This window comes from Etheostoma spectabile, chromosome 23 (genome assembly GCF_008692095.1).
Source record: "Etheostoma spectabile isolate EspeVRDwgs_2016 chromosome 23, UIUC_Espe_1.0, whole genome shotgun sequence".
Lineage (NCBI taxonomy): Eukaryota > Metazoa > Chordata > Actinopteri > Perciformes > Percidae > Etheostoma > Etheostoma spectabile.
In genome coordinates, this window is record NC_045755.1 from 2,441,057 (window position 1) to 2,461,931 (window position 20,875).

The 20,875-nt window shown below is 41.0% G+C and overlaps 1 protein-coding gene and 1 long non-coding RNA gene across 6 annotated transcripts in view; one reads left to right on the plus strand and one right to left on the minus strand.

The window, feature by feature from the left end:
• The window catches only part of LOC116673407 (anoctamin-4), an 88,545-nt gene that overhangs the window by 7,851 nt on the left and 59,819 nt on the right, over positions 1-20,875 (plus strand). For 4 of the 5 annotated variants that reach the window (XM_032505727.1, XM_032505728.1, XM_032505731.1 and 1 more), the window contains exons 2-3: positions 837-911; positions 10,208-10,432. In XM_032505727.1, coding sequence (XP_032361618.1) covers positions 837-911; positions 10,208-10,432 — 300 coding nt within the window. Of the gene's footprint in view, positions 1-836; positions 912-10,207; positions 10,433-14,013; positions 14,501-20,875 lie in introns of those variants that run through there. The other variant, XM_032505732.1, reaches the window with a different exon arrangement.
• The window catches only part of LOC116673436 (uncharacterized), an 18,006-nt gene continuing 4,325 nt past the window's right edge, over positions 7,195-20,875 (minus strand). Inside the window, exons 2-3 of the long non-coding RNA XR_004327836.1 lie at positions 20,015-20,019; positions 7,195-7,293 (exon numbers count right to left, since the gene is read on the minus strand). This is a non-coding gene — a long non-coding RNA (uncharacterized LOC116673436). The remainder of the gene's footprint in view (positions 7,294-20,014; positions 20,020-20,875) is intronic.

Consider the following 20,875-nt stretch of genomic DNA (forward strand, 5'->3'; position numbering starts at 1 on the left):
AATCTGAGGCCATGGTTCTCAGCAGGAAACCAATGGAGTGCTTTCTCCGGGTAGGGATTAAGTCCTTACCTCAAGTGAAGGAGTTTAAGTACCTTGGGGTCGCGAGTGAGGGGACCATGGAGCGTGAGATTGGTCGGAGAATCGTAGCAGCCGGTGCGGTATTACATTCTGTTTATCGCACCGTTGTGACGAAAAGAGAGCTGAGCCAGAAGGCAAAGCTCTCGATCTACCGGGCAATTTTCGTTCCTACCCTCACCTATGGTCATGAAGGCTGGGTCATGACCGAAAGAACGAGATCAAGGGTACAAGCGGCCGAAAGGGTTCCTTAGGAGGGTGGCTGGCGTCTCCTTAGGAATAGGGTGAGAAGCTCAGTCATCCGAGAGGAGCTCGGAGTAGAGCCGCTGCTCCTTCGCGTTGAAAGGAGCCAGTTGAGGGGTTCGGGCATCTGGTAAGGATGCCACGGGCGCCTCCCTGGGAGGTGTTCCAGGCACGTCCAACTGGGGGAGACCTCGGGGAAGACCCAGGACTAGTGGAGAGATTATATGTCCAACCTGGCCTGGAAAGCCTCGGGATCCCCCAGTCGGAGCTGTTGATGTGGCTCGGGAAAGGGAAGTTTGGGGTCCCCTACTGGAGCTGCTGCCCCCGCGACCCGATACCGGATAAGCGGACGAAGATGGATGGATGGATGGATAAAGTCACATTTTCATGCCATGGGACCTTTAAAAGTTCTCAAACTGTAGCCTATCACCTAAAACTCGATGTTGGAAGTTCTTTGGATGAAAGAGTCTACCTGATGCCGTAATATACCTTTTGTATTATCTCTCCCCCTGTCATAGACTGTGAGCCCAGCAGTAGCAGTTACAATGCCTCTTCAGGAACCTTCTACAGCTGTGTCAGCCAGATCACCATTGGTAAGAGCGTTTTCTGTTCAAGAAGAAAAGGATTTGCATGTTTCACTATTTTATATGTCTTATATGTCTTATAAGTTTGCACCTAATACTTCAAAATGAAAAGCCCTATATGATGATAACTTTCTTAATATGGTGTATTTATGTCAGTTTCATAATAATTCTAGCAAGTCATTTGCAATTTTTTACCATTGTAGTTGCAGTACTATAGTTACACATCATGTTTTCCTAGCAAAATACTTGGAATGGTTAGGCTAGGATTTGATAATTTCTGTCAGAGGCAGCAATTTAACTTTCCAAACCAAAATTGGCCACAAAGCAGTGGACATAGCTTCTCACTAAAGGACATATCACCTTCAAACAGAGTTACATAACATCAGTGAACTTTGTGTCCCTGTCAGAGCACAGAAAAAGAGGCAAGCATACCATTATGAGCTCAGTCAAACAAGAGTTTATTTCAAGTTCAGACGATTTAGGCTGGTGCAGTGATAGAAGAGCCATTGACTAAATATACATATACTGTTGCAGCTCCTGAAAGATTTCCTTAAATGATAACTGCTGTTATCTTATATTCTGGATGTGTGGTGCAGGGGTGGAGCCAGCTGTTAGCATTTATTTTCAAGCCATTTGATGATAGTGTAAAACACGTCAGTTTCAGAGGAACGCCTGCATTTGATTATCATGAAGAGGGCGCGTCTGTAAAAGGGAAGACTCGTGGATACCCATAGAACCATTTTCATTCAGGTATCTGGAGGTCAGAGGTCAACGGACCCCTTTTGAAAAGTGGACATCCGAGTTTTGTCCCACAACAAAAAACTTTGCATACTTTGGAGCGTTATTTAGCCCTCTTCCTAACAAGCTAGCATGACACGGTTGGAACCAATTGGATGCCTTATTTTCATAATACCACTTACTTCTTTCTAGCTTTCAGAACGCAGCCCGCTACACTCTGACTGATTTTGTAGGGGTTGCGAGTGCGACGCAAAAAAAAAATGTGTCCACTGATTCAGAGACGTCTCTTTCTCCATGTAAGTCTATGGGAAAAGAATTTTTGGGCCAGAGTGCTTTGGAAAATGACGTACATACATTAAAAAAAAAAAATACCTGGGAGGTGATTGGATGAACAATCTGTCTCGTCATGGCCGCCGTTCTTGTTTTGAACAGTTGCGGCCATCACACACACCTAAACCACGCCCGTAGCTGCTAGTAGCTCCTCCCAAGATGCTCAATGCTCATTGGTCCAGTTAGCTGGTAGTTCAGACACAAACGCAGTACCTGAAGCTTGAAAAGATGGATTTTCAGTTTAAGGGTCCTCATATTATTCATGTTGGCGCACTGTCCTGACTTACTGGGACACGAAAACAGAGCAGAGCCATCGTTGATATCATTAGTCACACTTGCGCTTTCTCTATAAGTCAGAATGTCCGCCGTGTGATATTATTTTACAGAACTTGCTGCTGTACAGTATGCTGCTGTATCAATTTCCGAGCTTGCTGACAGAATGCCGGGGGGGACTTAAATGTTCAATGGGCTAAGCACTACGAAAATTAAAGATTTCCCCTGACAAGGGGCCATTGACAGGAAAGAGTGCGTTGTTGACGAAGCTGTCTGAAATCATTTCACCGTCTGTCACAAAACTGCAACCTCCTGCTTTTTGCAATGTTCAGACGTTACCTTTTGACATTTCTTCGATGAATATTCAAGCCTGGTTAGTGTGAGAAGCTGTAACCTGAATGCTGTGCCAGACTTTGGGTTCAGCCGAGGCTGCTGCTGCGTGCAGGTGTTCCTCTCTTCTCTCTGTGCTAAATAACAAAAATAACAAAAACTAATGAAGTGCTGAGGGAGAGCTCGGGACCGTTGAGACTCTCCGTCTTGTTTTACAAGATCTGTCAAAAAGTTAGTGTGCCGCCTGTGATTTAACGGCCCTGGCCTTTGTTTGACAGAGAAAATACCAGTCAGCATTACGTACTGTAGGTTCTTAAGAATTCTAAACTTCCATTAAATCCACCCAGAGCTGATCTTCACCTCAAGGCAGAGTCAGTGAAAGGATGACATGATAAACAACCAAATGGATCATGCCTGAACTTTTACAATACGAGCCCTGCATCCACCTAAAAAGGTCTTCCACGGCAAGTCTCTCTCTGATTATTGTAGGGACTCAGCGGAAAACGTGTTATTGGAGAGTGCAGCGTGTGGCCCATATACCTGCACCTGCATTTGTTGTCTTACCTCGGAGGGTGTCAGGAAGTGGAAGTGCTACATATCTGGGCCTCGCTCTCCTCAAAGAGCAACGCGGGTGCTTTTTTCTGATGACTGCGACCATAGGTAATGCTTAGAACACACTATGTCTAAAAAGGCTGCGTGCACCGTGAGTTTTGGAGGTTGTTCGGATTCATGCCAGGTGTGGATTACCACTTCTGCCCCCCCCACCTCCTACCATTTCAGGTTGACTTTCAAGGGATGTTGAGGTTGGCTTAATGCAGTCATGTATTCTTTTTAATTGGGTTACACTATACGTACCTGCAACACGTTTCTGTATAGCCCATAGTTTTTAGAATTCCAAAATCACTGACGTCAACAGTCTGTCGGCCATTTCGGAAGGTATGAAAGTATGAAAGCTATGACCTCGTTAATATTCATCAAGAAGCAATTTATATATGATAATTGTATTAATTTATGAACTGCGAGAGCATAGTCTTTTTCTGGTTCAGTCAAGTCATCATCAAAATTTCTTGTATCAGGCTTACAGTTTTGAGTATTTCATGTGAGAGATTTCTGCGTTTCTGTTTTTGTCAGTGACTTTCTCATTAGGTTTAAATGTGGGGGGGCTCATTTGGGACATTGTGATGCCACGTATTTTCGTGCACCTATCAAGATTTGGCAGCATTTTAATAAAAATGTAATGGCAGTTTTGGGGGTCAAACCCACACAGCCCTCAGAGAGCAAATTAGCTCCATCAGGACTGCATCAGTTTTTCATTGTTAAACTCTTCATAAATAATAACTTAAGAATAATTTCCCTCCCCAACCTTTGACTTTGATCGTTCATTATGTAGTCATGAGAATATAGATAGATAGATAGATAGATAGATAGATAGATAGATAGATAGATAGATAGATAACTTTATTGTCATTACACATGTAAGGCAACGAAATACCGTTTGGAGCATATAGGAATATACATACATTTTCTGGGGCTTTAAGGCTGGTATATTGACTTAAAACAAAAAGTGAAAGACTTAAAATTACCCTGATTTGACTATTATGTGCAATTTTGTGTCCTTGGTTGAATTGCGTCTTATGTTGAGTTGTACTACCATGTATCATGTACTATGCATGTGGGCGAAGGTACAGTACACATTCTTTTATACTTTTAAGGATTGGGGGTATAACATACGTGTTCATTTGGAAGCAGTGTCATAGTTAGCAAACCACAATGGAAAGAAAATATAGAAGAAATTACAAGATGGTAATTAGTATTACCTGGTGACAGTGTTAACAAACCAGAACTTTTGAATCACGTGTTGCTAAGATTTGGGAGGCCAACTACGGTTACCCATAACACTCTTCTATGCATAGGTTTGCAAATATATTTATGTGTATTTCCGCAAAAGCACTATTTTGTCTACTGTAACATGTAATCCTAAAACAAGAACAAACTGGTATGTTTTATAAAAAGGGGAGAAAAAAAATCTCAAGTATTTACTACATTGACCATGTCTCACTTTGTTCAGGCTGTTTTCAGATGCCTAGGTAAACTGGTGGGCCTCCTTAGCCTGGTTAGTGAGGAGTAGTGTATTTGCAGTGTAAAGTAAGCTAAATATTACTGCATCATTTCCTGTTCTTCTGTTCTTGTTTGCAAACTTTCACACGCACCGAAGAATATCCTCTTTCCTATAATTTCCATCAGTCAGATTTTCCTCGCCAGAAGTTGTTGTTCTAGATAAATCCCCCTCAGGGACTGTGCTCCAGTTGTTCCAAGTGCTGACAAACATTATTTTTCGGGGACATCCAGCCTAATGCGGTCGACTCTATCTTGTGAAAAGCCATTTATTCTTGTAAGGAAATTGAGGCTGTAGAATAGCTGAGATGAAATGTATAGCCTGCATTTGCCTCAGAATGTATCCTCCAGCTAAATGTGCCGTGTGTGCGGAGCCAGCTGGGAGGCTCAGAGACTGCCAGGCCGTCCACTACTCTGCTATTGATCGGGCTGTGTTTGTTCGTTGCTGATGTTCTTTCCAAATTTGCTGGTCTTTGTGTTTTACAGGAAGGGGTGTGGGGGTGTGGTGGGGGTGGGAGTGTGTCCCCTAGTCCTACCTGCCCCCGGTGTGTTACATAACGGCATTGTGCAGAAACTCAGCAGAAGAAGGAAATCACAGCATACTGTACTGTACTGTGTGTGCAGATAATGGATATCCAGGGAACAGTGGCTAAGTTTCTATCCACTTGTCAATGAAAACTCTGAAAACTCATGCAAATAAAGCTGGTGAAAGTGTGTTCCCATTCAACGGCTTTAAAGCCAATAAAAACTTGTGCGTAATGACGTCACATGCTGTTTTGCGATCAAATTGGTATATTGAATTGATTTGAGACATTTTAAGGTGTTTCCATTCATTTTTGCAACATTCTTGCAAACAGGACATGAGCATTTATGAACGAGGACTCAGAAGTTGGATGAAGTTTCTTCTCACACTTCTATGTGTAATAAGTCATAAAGATTGTAAATAAAATATGGATGTACAGTATATTTAGCCTGTAACTCTTTAATGCAGGGAACTATTGATGAGTATGCAAGTCCTGGACTCAGACTCAGGTAACGCTGACTTGACTCAGACTCAATTAGAACTCTTTTTTGGAGACTCTGACTTCGAACTCAAACACAAACACTGGGTACTCAAGACTCGAATCAGACTTAGCCAATGGTGGACTTGGGCTCTTCTTTGGGGACTTAGACGCGAACACTGGGGACTCGAGATTGACTCGGACTCCAAAGTTGTTGACTCGACTACAACACTGCCTGGAAATATAAGAGGGATCAGTGTAAGCGAATTAACCTCAAAATTTAATTTGAACTTTAAGACGAGGTCCTGAAGTTTCCAATGATGTATTCAGAAATACATCTACCAGCACCTTTCACTTAACATTCAAAATACTTGTAATTTGTTTATTCGGTACACAAACCCAAATGTACAGTAAAATTACAAGCTAGGCTAACGCAAATCTTCTCACCTAACTCTCAGCAAGGAAACGAATAAGCGGATTTCCCAAAAACTATTCATCTCTGGGAAGATTTAAGGAAAAACTCAGAGTGTACCTTAAAGGGAATATACAGTTCCACTTTTCTCCTGATGCATTCGGAAGAAGAAAACCTAAATGTACGGCTTTGTTTGACCATGTCAACCTGCCAGAGACTCTGACCTGCAAGCCCGGAGCTAAACGGGGTCGCTAGTAGTGAAACCCTCTGAGGATCAAAGGCCGGAGGCGAGCCTAGCTCTTTAAACATTCTGCAGGGTCCTCGTGAAGCAGAGAAGGAAAGCTGCTCTCTGCTCTTCTTCTGTCAGAGGGACCCTGACAACCTGTACGGCCTGTCATATAATAACTGCTTTCTCAAAGGCAATTTTTTGAAGGGGACACAAATAATGCGGCCAAGATTGTACCTGAATAGGATACAAGTACACGGAGGAAAGCCTCACTACACTTAATAATGTAGCATTTATTTGTTAAAAGCTTTAGTGCGTAGCTTTTTTATGACAATGAACGTCCGTTACATTCAAGCCAAATGAGTTGCTACAAAGTTAATTAAGACTATCAGCTCCACACAACTGTCTCTGTATTTCTCATTACGGTCATATTCAGAAGATTGTGGCATCCGGCAACATTCCCGCGCAGAAAGAAAGAAAATGCCCTCTTCTGAAGAGTCCATCATGTTTTTTTAATCTTCTGTGTCCTCCTTGGCTAGTAGCAACGGTGTAGAGGAGGGGTGGGGGTGGTATGCGATCACTAAGGCTTGTGTCATGTGGATGCACCAACAGTTTTGTTGTCATTACTCAGAATTCAGAGTTAAGCGAGGGGCGACAGAGACCACGCACTATAGCTTTAAGGGGACTGTTTTTTGTTTTTAATTTTATATCAAAAATATGGGTTTCTTTAAACCAAATTGCCCCAAAAAAACTTGGATGCATGGATTTACGTTTTATGAAAGCCACACAACGTTCTTTGCAGGCAAAAGAATTACATCCATTGATTTTATTACGTTTTTATAGCATTTGAAAAAAACTAAATTAAATGGTTACAAAACAGCGTACTACTGAACTTTGACATAAAACATTCTGGGATTCACTCAACATCATCTGATCTTAACCATTAGTCAAAATAATTCATAATTTCTTATTTAAAAAAAAAAAAAAGGTAAATGTCATTTAAATTAGGTTTATTGACCATAAAAAAGCGCCAAAAAAGTTTATTTTCTAATTTTAACCAAGAAGGACAACAAGTTTGTTGGGAGACAACACGAGGATTAATCATTTTGGTGCCTAAACTTAACTGTTGTCGCGGCATAATTTCATTTCGGTCATCATTTGTCGGCTAAAACTGCAACGGCCGCTGATGGTGAGGGGGGGGGGGGCAGCCAGTGGACCAAACCACTTTGAGGAAAAGGAAGGGGGACTCAAATTGTCTTTAAAACTTAAAATCAGAGCTGGGCAATATGGAGAAAATCAAATATCACAATGTTTTTGACCAAATACCTCAATATCGATATTGCAGCAATATTGTAGTGTTGACTATCGGTGCTTCCAAAATATTTACACAATAAGATTTTAGATAAATAATCATCAGTAACATAGATATAATGACTAAGTGGGTAAAAGCAAATAATGGAACAGTCACAACAGTCTGGTGAGTTCAGAGAATGGCATCACTTTACTGTAACGCAGCCTTTAAAACAAGGAAAAGACACCATTTATGTCATATTACGATGTTCAAATGTTAAGAGGATATCTAACCTAAAATATATATAGTCATATATTGTGAAGATATATTCATATATTGCACAGCAATAATATTTTTTTTTGTCCTGTTTGGTTTGTGTATTATTTTACTACTTACAACTATTTTAAGTGTATATCATTATATTATATCCAATACACAGCGTGGTAATTAATGATATTTTTATGTGAGATCAACTCTCATATGGGCGATATCCTGACCCCTCTGACCCCCCCGTGAGTTGTGCCAATGCAACCACACTCACAATTAAACCTCTGCCTAAAGAACCAACAATTGAAAAGCATGACTTGTTGTTGAAGGAGCAGCTTGTAGACAACGCATTTGTTCCCTTTCTCGTCCTTTGGATAAAAAAAAGCTTTAACATGATTCATCAATACAAACTTCATATCGATCGGTTTTCTTCTTTTCCACAAGCAAATAATGAACTGTCCTTACCAGATGGCGTACTAGGAGTGACAATACGCCACATACCAAGATCAATCAACACAACTTGTTAGTTTAAACTGAGTGTAGTTCACTCTCAATATCAGGGGGATTTGATGCACAATTCATCAAAATAAAAGTGAATATCAAAATAAAAATGTTGGCTCCAACAGTTTAGCCATTCTTGTGTTTTTCTGTGTTATTGGCTGCTTTAAGACTGGTTACAGAATGTTTGGTTACAAGGTATCTTTGGTTCTTTGAGTGAAGAGACCATCTCTCCACAGAGTTTTATATTCCATATGTACGGAGGCGGGGGGGGGGGGGGGGGGGGGGGGGGGGACTTCCCTTGTGGGTCACTATATACGGTACATGTTAGTTAAAGCGCCCACATTATGCTCATTTTCAGGTTCTTTTGGAGATTATGGTGAACTAGGGTGTGTTGTAGCAGTGTTTTGCTGTTGAGAAACAGCTAGCATGCTAGCGCTAGCATGTGCTACGGTTAGCCATTTCATCCCGGCTAGTGACGTAGAAAGCCGTGCAGATTTTGAACAGCTCACCCGGAGACTGAAGACAGAGGACACTCAGAAACCGGATCTCAGTCATAGCAGCATGGATAGTTTTCTTTTCCAACTTTGTATGCTTGTGGAAGCACCAGAGACACAAAATCATAATATCATAATCATAATATCATAATATGGGCACTTTAAGAATATAGAAGTTATGTAGAAGTTGTAAATATGAGTGACAGGACAGGTGCTGAGTTGTTGCAGCTGATTTTCAGTAAAGTGCGGGTTATGCTTGATGACAGCTGGATGTTTCAATGATGATGTGATGATGTCAGCTTCTAACCACTAGAGGGCAACATAACAGAGGAGACTCACAGGATCCTTTGGACTGTTGTGGATCTACCAATATTACAAAGAGCCATAGAGTTTTTGAAGTAAAGTGCCCTTCACTTCAGTAAAACATACTAATACCACACTGTAAAAAATACTATACAAGTAAAAGTCCTGCATTGAAAATGTTACTTCAGTAAAAGTATGTAAGTATCATCTGGAAAATGTACTTAAAAGTCTAAAAAGTAAAAATACTCAATGCAGAAAAATCCTCATATTTTAGACGATGGAAACGATCAAAACTGTTCTGTGTTTAATCATTTCAGCTGTAAGTGTAGGCCTATACACTGTTGGGTAGTTTAATTTATAATAAAACCTTGTATTTTAAAACCTATATGTGGTTTGTGTGCAAAAATCTTAATTTGTCAAGTAAGTAATAACTAAAGCTGTCAGATTAATGTAGTGGAGTATATTACTCTCTGAAATGTAGTGGAGTAGAAGTAGAAAGTGGCATGAAAAGAAAAGACTGAAGAAAAGTACAAGTCCCTCAAATATATGCTTAAGTACTGTACCTGAGTAAATATACTTAGTTACATTGCACCACTGCTGATAGCACATGCAACAAAATCCCCCGTGAGGAATGCGTGTTATATTCACAGTTGGAGGTTGGAGAAAGTGTTTGTTGTGCATTGTAAATAGGAACCAATCTTTAGTTCCGCGGGTGCAACCCAGAAGCACACACAGTTTTTGACCACACGGCAACACACACACACACACACACACACACGCATAGCAACACGACATAAGCATACATAAAAGCAGTAATTTGTCTGGACTATTAACTGATATCTCATGGAAATAAATAGATCCAATGGTCTTGATTGCAAATATGACTTGGACTTTCATTGATCAAAAAAGGGTAAAAAATGCGTCAATTACTCTACCCGTGAAAAGGCACCTCAGGGGCTTGAACTTGGGCTTAGCCACTACAGTTAAAGTTTAAAATAAATGTCTCCTAATCTGTCTTCTACAGGGTTTGATCTTGGGGGTCAAGTGGCCATCGGCTTCTCCCACTGGAAGAGTCCTTTCCCAGCGAGCGGCCCCAGTCTCCCCAGTCCGGACTGCGTTCACTCGGAGGCCTCCACTGTCCCGCCCATCAGCGAGTATCTGGAGCCGGTGTCCTGCCCGGCATCGCTGTCCATCACGCCGCTGCCCACCTGCAGCGCCAGCCAGGAGACGCTCTGCGACAGCAGCACCAGTACGTAGACTGCAGTGCAGTACATGCTTTAAACTACCAGGCCTGCAAATAGACATATAAATGACTAAAATACTTACTGACCTGTTCAATATGATTAATGTTGTCAGGGGAGCCCTTGGCAGAGTCAATACAGACAATATAGAGCTGCACTAAGCAATAGAAAGCAAAAGTGACAGGGTGCAGCATTTTTTTTTAATAATAATGATGATGATAAGCTGTATTTATATGGCCCAATTCATGCATAAAATGCAACACAAAGTGCTACAACAACAACAACAACAACAACAAAAGATAATTATATGATAAGGCAATAAAAACATGATATTAAAACAGCAGAAAAATACAAGATAAAACCACAAGGAGAAGGAAAAAAGATGTCTTATTTGAAAGTTTCAACATATTTAATTTAATGTTTAATGAGTTTTAGGCCATACTAAGGTTATAGCTGCCTCTCCATGACTTTTAGTTCTGACCTCAGGTACAATCAAGAGGTTGGAGATAGAGAATCTCTGTCACCTAGCAGGAACAAGTGTCCCAACCATGTCAGACAAATAGGATGGGGGGGGGGAGCCATTCCATGATTTAAAAACCAATTAAATAATTTTTAAAATGAAATCTGTGACAGACACGTTACCAATGTAAAGACTTTAAGATTGGAGAAATTCGGGCTTCTCTGAAGAGAATTGAGCCTAAAATAGAGCCCTGCGGGACACCACGTCAGGTCTGTTTTATCAGAGGAGTGCTCATGCATGGCCACATAGAATTTTTGACCTGAACCATTCAAAAACTCTGTCAGAAAAACGGATGTTTGAGTCCATCCAGCCGAATATTATATAATATGTGATTATATAATATATTGAACGCAGCACTGACGAGCACAGAGAGTTTTCTCATTCTGAGGTCATTTACAACTTCGACTAGAGCTGTTTCCGTACTGTGCTGGACCCTGAAACCAGACTGGAATTAATGTCTATGTTATTGTGTAAATTAAAGTCACCAATAATGATTATGTTGTCATAATTTAGGCTGATGATAAGTAGATACAGTAAGAGCTCAGGGAAATCAGACAAGATGCTTTGGTGGTCTATAGACAACAACTGCAAGAATAAGTACCTGACATAGCAGCATGACAGCATGATACTCAAATGAACTACAAACTACAGGAAGACCTTTGCATGCTTAGGCCTTATTTATTTCTCACTCATCTGCATTCAATCCTCACACACATGTTCACTCATTGTTCCTTGCTGTTCCGTCCAGGGTCGTCAATTATCTTATCAGCTGCTGTCATCAGCTGATCTCATCTATCCAATAGCTCAGCGACACACCCACAGTACATCACCGTCTATCATCCTCTGTTTATATGCTATAATTCTCTCTCTTACTTCTCACATTGCCAAACCTATCTCTACAGCACTGCAAAGTAAGGTCTGGATACTCCACACATACATTCTGACATTGAAAAACAAAATATCACATCCACTATTAAATGGCGTTCACTGTTCACACAATGCAGTAACATGAGCTATTTAAATTAGCTGGATACAGGGTTACCACCATTTGCCTGTACCAGTGTATTGCAGTGTGTATTTTGTCAATAGCAATACCCAACAATTGGTCCCCCAAACCCATTATTTGTGACTCTTTACAATCATTCCCCAAAGAGCCAAGCAGGCCTGCCTTGTCCCTCATGCCATCAGACTGTACAGCTCCTCACTCGGGGGGTAGGAGGAAACAGGGCATAGAGGACAGTACGTACCCACACACACATCTGGACTCACATAAATACCTGGAAACAAATGGAAACATTTGACTCGACACTGACACTTTATGATAATATATGGTAATTGTCTTTTTGTCTTTTATTATTGTTTTCTTTATACTGTCTTCCTCTTTTTCTCTCTATACTGTATTGTTTTTGCTAAAAATGAATGCTGGAAATTTCAATTTTCTTGCAGGAGTCCTCCCAAAAGAATTAATAAAGAGAAGTCTAAGTCTAAGTCTAAGTCTCGTTGCACCACCCAAATTTACTTAAAAACTCGCCATTTTCAGCGTGTAACGTTAGCTTGCTAGCTCGGAGGTTCTGGTTGCTGTTTTTCTAAAATGATTAGAGTTTAGAACGTAAATACAAAGAAAGCGGAAGGTATGAGACATGCGGTGGAACTTCAACACTTTGAAACTTGCCATTTTCAGCATGTAGCTTGCTAGCTTGAAGGTCGTTGTTGTTTCCCAAAGCAAACAGAGCCACCACCAGTGTCTGGACTTCACATGTTGGATTTATCTTGCTGCTGATTACAAAATCTCCCTGGAGAGTCTAAGCGTCTTAAGACTTTGACACAAGTCACATAGGCTAACCGTTTCTTGATTTGCGTGTCTGTCCTGTTTGAAATACCCCTTTGTCGCAGATCATTGGCATATGGAGGCTGTCCCTGAACCACCTTCCCTTGTCTAATGGTCTAGAAGAGGTAATCATATTCAGAATCATTTCAATATTATTTTTTTGTTAAACTGTTTATTGATCCCCAGTGGAAATTACAATTTACACTCTGGTTTGTTAGCGCCCTGAGTGGTTGGGGGGGTACGGTGCCTTGCTCAAGAGCACCTGGCAGTGCCAAGAGGATGAAGTGGCATCTCTCCAGCTACAAATCCACACTCTGTACTGGTACATACGTGGGACTTGAACCGGCTGAACTAAGGAATGCATTTTTCACAGGTCAGGTGGATTTAGTCCCCATTACTTATAATTAAAATGAATTTACAAAGAGAGCTCTTCAGGGCCAGCACAGACAGGAGTATTAATTACAGTGACCAGACCAATAAATAGTTTGACGTAGGGCTGCTCAATTATGTAAACAATTACAATTATTTTGGTCAATAATGAAGTCACAATTGTTTAACACAATTACTTATTGGCTTTTGGAAAAAATAGCATTTATTGAACTTAAAAAAACAGTTAAACGGTTAAACAAATCAATTGTGAAATTTCCCTTTATACTTTTCCAGTCTGAACTTTTTGAATTCCCCTCAGAACACAAAAAACACACAAAAGGGGTTTACTTGCAAAATCCAATGCACAAAATAATCACATTGTTTTTGTGATTGTTTGCAGCCAAAATTGCTATTATAATTCAATTGATTGCAAAGCCCTATTTTAACTTACACATGGCTATGTTCATATTGTTTTAGAGAAAACTTGAAAAAATGTGAACCTATCCTTAAAATTACACATGGCTATATTCATATTGTTTTAGAGAAAACTTGAAAAAATTTGAACCTATCCTTTAATACCAACGTAATAATGAGTGTGTGTGTATATAAGTCTCCATCAAAAGGTACAAACTGCGACTGCCACCCGTGCCAACTGTCAGTGTTATGGGCTACAGCAACACTGACACAGCCAGCCCTTTTTTCTGATTGGCCGCTGACAGAGCAGCTTAACCTCTGATTGGCTGCCAGGAAAGACTGATAAAGAATGCCGATGAACGGCACTCACCTCCTCTCTCTCTCTCTCTCTCTCTCTCTCTCTCTCTCTCTCTCTCTCTCTCTCTCTCTCACACTCACACACACACACACACACACACACACACACTGTAAACATCCTGCTCATGCTTGTGTGTGTTTTTCCTCCAGAGAAGATCTTTGACAGTTTTTTGTGAGCTCTGGCCGTAGCATCTACGCTATGACACAGTCTGTGTGGGAGAATGTGTGTGTGTGTTTGCGTGTATAGTGATGTCAGATCGACCTATGCGGTGATGAGAAGGAAGGAGTAAAAAAAGAAAGTGGGGATGCTGGTTTCCCTCGTGGGACGTCGTGTTAGTTTGTTTCCTCAGCGAGGTCATTTGCATGCTGGGGCTGGCGAGGGGGGAGGAGGGGTGACGACCGCTGTGTGTCTGTGCGTGCGTGCGTGTGTGTGCATGTGTGTGTGTGTGTGTGTGTGTGTGTGTGTATGGAGGGGAAACAAATCTTCTGGCTGCTTTGGCGTCTGCTGCGGCTTTGCTGGGAAGCCCCCCCCCTCTCTCCCTCTCTTCCCCTCTGAGGGGTGAAGCTGCCTCTCTCCACCTTCACACGGTGAGTGTTGTCAAGTTGTGTTGAAGCGAAGGCAGCTTCTTCACCACAGTGGATGCTGCTTTTTTTGTTGTTGCTGCAGTGCTCTCTCTCTCATGTGTTGCTGTGCCCTACTCACACTCCTCTTCATGCTGCTTCATCTCTTTCCTGTGACCATGCAAGCGTTTGACCTTCACACACACACACACACACTCTCATTTTCTCTCTGAGCTGTCCCCCCTTCTCTTTGGATCGTGAATGTAAATTTTTTCATACACCCTACTTTCTCATCTTCTGTGCTGCATTAGTTGTAAGACACAGAAATGGGTCATGCCTCTGTGAGGAGTGTGTGTCTGAAGTGTGTGTGTGTGTGTGTGGGACAGGTTGGCAGCCTGCAAATCTCCACTCTGCTCCCCCCCCCCATACACACACAAACACACACGCTCCCTGTCCGCTGTAGGGCATCCAGGTGGAACGAACCATTCCTCCTCACAAGTGACTGACACCCGAGTCCCTCTGCAACACATCACACATCCCCACCACCTTCCATTCTTCTTACCTTTTCCTCCTGCAATCCTTTATTCTCTTCACAGTGTGAGCTGTCATCTCCCAGCTGGGTTGTATTATGCAAGGAACTATGTTGTGTGTCTGTGTTTTTTTGCCTAAAAGGGCAAAGATAATGATTAATGGGACTTAAAGGTCCCATATAATTCTACTTTGTAACGTGATATTTGTATTTTGGGTTTCTACAATAACATGTTTTCATCTGTCTGAATATCCCAGTATTCACCCTCGGTCTGAAACGCTCCGTTTTAGTGCCTGTCTCTTTAAGTCCCCCTCCTGAAAAAGCAAAGTCTGTTCTGATTAGTCAGTGGTCTTCTACAGCAGTACTCATTGAGTTTGCGCCATTATTGCAGCCGGGGAATGACTGTAACTGAGCCGTTAAGGCACTTTCTACTTATACATAGTAAAGTGATGACATCACAACTGTATGGGAGACCTGGCTATGTATTCAAAGGAGCAGTTTACGACTCAGGCTGTGTGCATTGCTCTGTGGATGGTTGAAGGTCCTGTGTTGTTTGACCCATCCTAACCAACCTCCTTATTCATTACTGTACTTATCGTCAGCTGACATTACTGTATTGTTACCTATTTGTTAGCTGCCATTTCCAATTACACTTTGCACTGTTCACGTACACCTTTTAAGTTATAAAAAGTTGTATATTTTCTGGAATCGTAGAGACTAGCCATGGTTTTAATTTTTTGGATGAGAGTGAATGGGGAAAAAAGGCAATGTCATATGAAATAGCTAAGGAAACACCTTAAGTTGTATTTACTATCACTGAGTTCTGAAGAGAAGTAAAATTATTCCATGTGCTCCTAAAGCCTCAGTACCATGTGAGCTAAGTGGCTCGGGTTACAGACGTACCATAGGGCCGTAAAGGTTTGATGGTTATACTGTTTGACTGGCCGCTGCCTCGGCACAGCAGCATGGTGTAGTCTAAAATGTGGTGTGTCAGTCTTTTGAGAGACAATATTTATAGTAAGCAGTTCTCTCTCTTTTCAATGAGACCAGCGTTGGAGTGCGGTGTGTGCTGAGGAAACGTGTCGGTGAGCGTCCAAAATACAGAGAGATGAAGAAAACAAGTCAGGGCTGTTGATCCCCATAGTCATTACATGTGGCCAGAGGTGGGTAGAGTAGCCAAAAATTGTACTCAAGTAAAAGTACTGTTACTTCAGAATATATGACTCAAGTAAAAGTAAAAGTACATCCAATAATTACTTGAGTAGTAAGAGTAAAAAGTGCTTGATGAAAAAACTACTCAAGTAGTGAGTAACTGTTGAGTAACGTCTGATTATCTAACACAAGCATCAACCAGACTGACAAAAAAAAACAAAATAATCATATTAGGCAAATTATAGCTCATCCAATCAATAAATAAATTAAAATGTATTTATTATTACAAAATAGCTTACTTGAGAGACTGTCACATCAAATTGGATGGATACTGCATGTGTAAAACATACTGTATGTAAACTAAAAGACAAGATCCCTCTCCACAGCAGAAACTAAAACCACCGCTAGTCTCCTCAGGTTAGATGTTGAGTTGTTGAACGCTACATGTCCGTTTGTTTTGGTCGACACAGAGGCATCGCATAATGTAGCTGCTGTTTTGCACTTTTCCTAAAGGTAACCATGCTTTCACTATGAGGCCGGGGGGGGGGTCCTCTGGTCTGCGTTGCCTTGGCGACGTTTGATTCTGACGTCTTTGCTTTGCTACGACTGTAAAGCTAACCGGTCCCGCGGGAGATAGGACATATAAAGAGATACCTCTTTATATGTCTATGCGCTGCTGAAGCAAGTATGATCACGTGACCGCACAACGACGTGTGATTGGTTAAGCACAGTCACCTGGTAGAGCCTTCAGCCTAAGACTCTCTCTCTGTTAAAATAAAACATTAAAATGAGACGTACGCTGGGGTAAAAACAATGAAGCGTAGTAACGAGTAACAAGCTCCTTGTAGCCTGATGTAGCGGAGTAAGAGTACAGTTTCTTCTTCACTAATCTACTCAAGTACAAGTAAAAGTATAGTGATTTAAAACTACTCCTAGAAGTACAATTTTTTCAAAAACTTACTCAAGTAAATCTAACGGAGTAAATGTAACTCGTTACTACCCACCTCTGCATGTGGCATTTCATGAAACGGGTACAATTTGGAGATAATGCATAATAATGCATGCGTAATCAGCCAAAGTCTGCATTTTTTCAAATACGCCACACTTTCACTGCATAACTTGCCAATGTCCACAAAAATGTAACACGGGGCTTGCATGATTTCATAATCCTTGCATTTTCATTGCAAAAAAAGTCACTTATATCTTAGCAGAAAGTGTAAAAATGTTGTGTTTATTTCACACAAGAGCAGCTATTTTCCCCTGTTGCCATGGGAACGTTATGAAGTGACGTAATTACGCAACAAGACAAACTCTCTTTTTCATCAAACAGCAGTTTTTGCAATTTCCCGCAATCTCATTGCATAAAATTACATAAATATCCTGTATATTCCATCGCATTTTCTAAGAAAACGTGCCACATAATCAAGGATTTTTGGACGTAACAATCACAATAAAACTTTTTCTAGATTTTCCACCCCAGAATGTATTACTTTTCTTAACACTGTTCAACATTAGGGCATATTTATGGATATCATGAAACATGTTGCTTTGTCAAGGTTGTTGATGTGTTTTTATCTTTTTTACTGTATGTGTAATTGTAACTTGTGTGTACTTTTCTTTTTTTCCTTTTTTTTTCGAGCGGATACGCTCAGGAATGCAAAATGAAGTTCAGTGTTTTATCCTATAAAAAAGTTGTATGGTATCAGATTGTGTCGTATATATACAGTAACTTCCAGAATTTTTTTTTTCCCACCCCAGACATCACATCCATATTGTTATTTGTTATTATCTGATAATATGGGCACTATTCGTCTTCAACCTCAACCATGACACTAATGAAGCTCTCTGAATATGATTCTATAATGTATTTGTAATGAAATCAACATATTCCCATTAATCACATGGCCCTTACACTAACTCAATATTTGCAAATATGAAAATGACATAATATCTCACACTTTTGCTTCATACTGAAATTGAAATGGGCACTGTATTTGTAACAGCACATTTTTTTGTTATCAAAGATGTGGTTTGACTGCAGGATTTGAACCAATATCAATATTGTTATTATTGCTCTGAACATTTCAGACAGATTTCAACAAACATTAAATAACTTTTTTCTAAAGTTAATTTATTTTTCTTTATAAAAATGTAAGTGTAATAGGGTTGAGACTAGGGTAACGGGGTTAAAGGTGGTGGCGTATACAGGGTTTCTCCCAGAAAAGTTGTTTAGCCCGGTGTGAAGGGTCTTTTTTTGACAAGGGCCCGGTTGGGGCCAGTCCCAGAGCATTGACGTAGAGCCCTGTAGTTTCTGTGATAACAGAATGATGGAAGGAATAGCAAAATTGAGAATTTGCAAAATCTATGAGACAGATTTCATAGGGCCCTACATTAAAAGTGCAGTGAGTGATTCTATGCAAAGATTGCTGATATTTGAACTCAATTGCAGAACAAATTGAGTCCCTTCAGAACCTCCGCCCCCCCAAATTCGGGGACAGAAAACTACTGGCCAGGCGCCACGATTACATGCTGCCTCCTCCTTCCTCCCTCCCCCCTACCAGAAACTGTCGCTGCCTGTTGCTGATTGGCTACATTAGTGTATTGTGGCTTGTGCACTCCTCTGTGATTGTTTTTCCATTTACACAGCCAGCTGTGTATTAACACCAGATGTTTTTTCAACGCATACAGAAAATAGAGGGCTAGGTGATGAGAAGACACTGAATTGGACAAAAAGTGTATTATATTAACATCAATTACTATACCTTTAAGTCAATGCTAAAAGCTAAGTGGAAACTTGAAAAGATGTCTAAGTTTCCCACCGAGCTGCCCCACTGTAACTGTAGTTTTATAAACGTCTTAAAATATTTAAAGTTTTTCCCCCAATGGCTTAGGCCTGGTGAAGGGCAACTTAGGCCTGATGGGCCCCCGGGCCCATACACCAGGCTAAACCCTGGTATATGCGTACTGTACATGAAGTGTTCTCTGAATAAGTCTTTGCCGGGCTTTGTCTCATAAGTAGTACATTGCACCAAAAGATTTTCACTGGATGTGTTATCAACTTAATCTCTGGATAATTTCAACTCATCTACCCTGTCTGACCACTGCAGCTCCTGCATAGATAGCTAACCCTCCAGTGCAGTGAAATGTTTACTACCACTGTGAGAGAAGAAACAGGACGCTGAGCACTGATTTTTCACTGGTTATACAATTCATCACATTTCTATTAGCGGCATCCAAGGGCTCCAATGTTCTCTAAAGCATCAACAGCTGATTAAGAGCCGAGACGCTTCCCCAACCTTCTATCTCTGTCCACGGCTCAGCAGAAAAATTAAGCTGAGTCACCTTTCATGTCACCAATGAAAATGCAGCACGCAGTAGACTTCTAAGACAGCCAGCCACCCCTACTGAAGTCTTCCCGCTCCCCAGAGAACTGAGAAGTAAGAGATACAGACGTATTTAGATAGATGATTTAGGCTGTTTTGCTAAGCTTTGAATAATTCCCCCCCCCAAAGGAGACAGTCTGGTTGACGGATTGACCCAATTAGCTTGTGTGTTCCTGTGGAGAGTGTCGTTTTTAAGTTGTTTCAAGGTTAGTCCTTATTAAGGAGATAAAAGATACTGAGCTATCTGTTTTGTTTTTTTGTGGTTCTCCAATCTTTGACCTACCCACTGCTTTCCCTCTCACATTATCTGTCTATTCCTTTTTCTTCATTTTTTCATTCCACCTTTTTCTACTTTTGTTTTTACACTGCAGCCACAACCCAGGGAGTCTTTTGGGGTAGTGTGAATTGTAGTCTCCCTGTGCCAGACCTTGGGATGGCCTGCCCAGTCCACACAGCATTTGTGGATGGAAGAAAAACATGCTCTGGTTTATTGACATTTCTTTAAACCAATCACAATCGTCTTCGCCGCACAAATAAATGGCGCCTCTGCAACAGAAAACTCAGATTGGACAGATAGTCTAGCTAGATGTCTGGATTTACCCTGCAGAGATCGGAGGACCAGTTAACCATAGTCCTCAGAAAGTTTTAGAATGCCAACTCAAAGAAAGTAGAAGGTAACGGACATCCAGCTGAAATGAAAGACATCCTGGAGAATTACTGTTGGTATCAAAGCAATCCCAGAAGTGGAACGTCATGGATGTAGATTATGTGTATGGTTATTGGCTTTTATTGCTAAAAATTGACTTTGACCCTATCTAACAAGGAGTCAGACTTCTCTTGTCTGAGTTAATTTGTTGCAGAAAGTTTTCTAGCTGTGTCTTGTCTTCAATGGAATTATTTTAGTAGGTGCTAGCAGAGGCATTTACCCCTTTTTTGATAAGATTTTATATAATCCATTTTAACAACTAGAAACATTACACATTTTATTCATCTTTCAGCTCAATAGAGTTTTTCCTGCCTTCCTCTACCATGAGTAACATAGACAGCCAATCACAATCATTAGATCTTGGTAGAAGCATGCTGCATGCTTACTGGCTCACTGACGCTAATAAGATTTAGTCCTTGGGTTACAAACAGGTAAGCAGCAGGTACGTAAATCCAGAGACATTGAAAACAAGGCAGCAAGTAGAGACAAAGGAGACCTGACACAAAAGAACACTACAATGATCTGTCCATGGACAAGGAGGAACTGTAGTTGGTGGCAACCTAAAACCTACCCATGGCCAATGATCTAGATAGATAGATACAGTGGTCTGCAAAAGTTTGGGCAACCTTGTT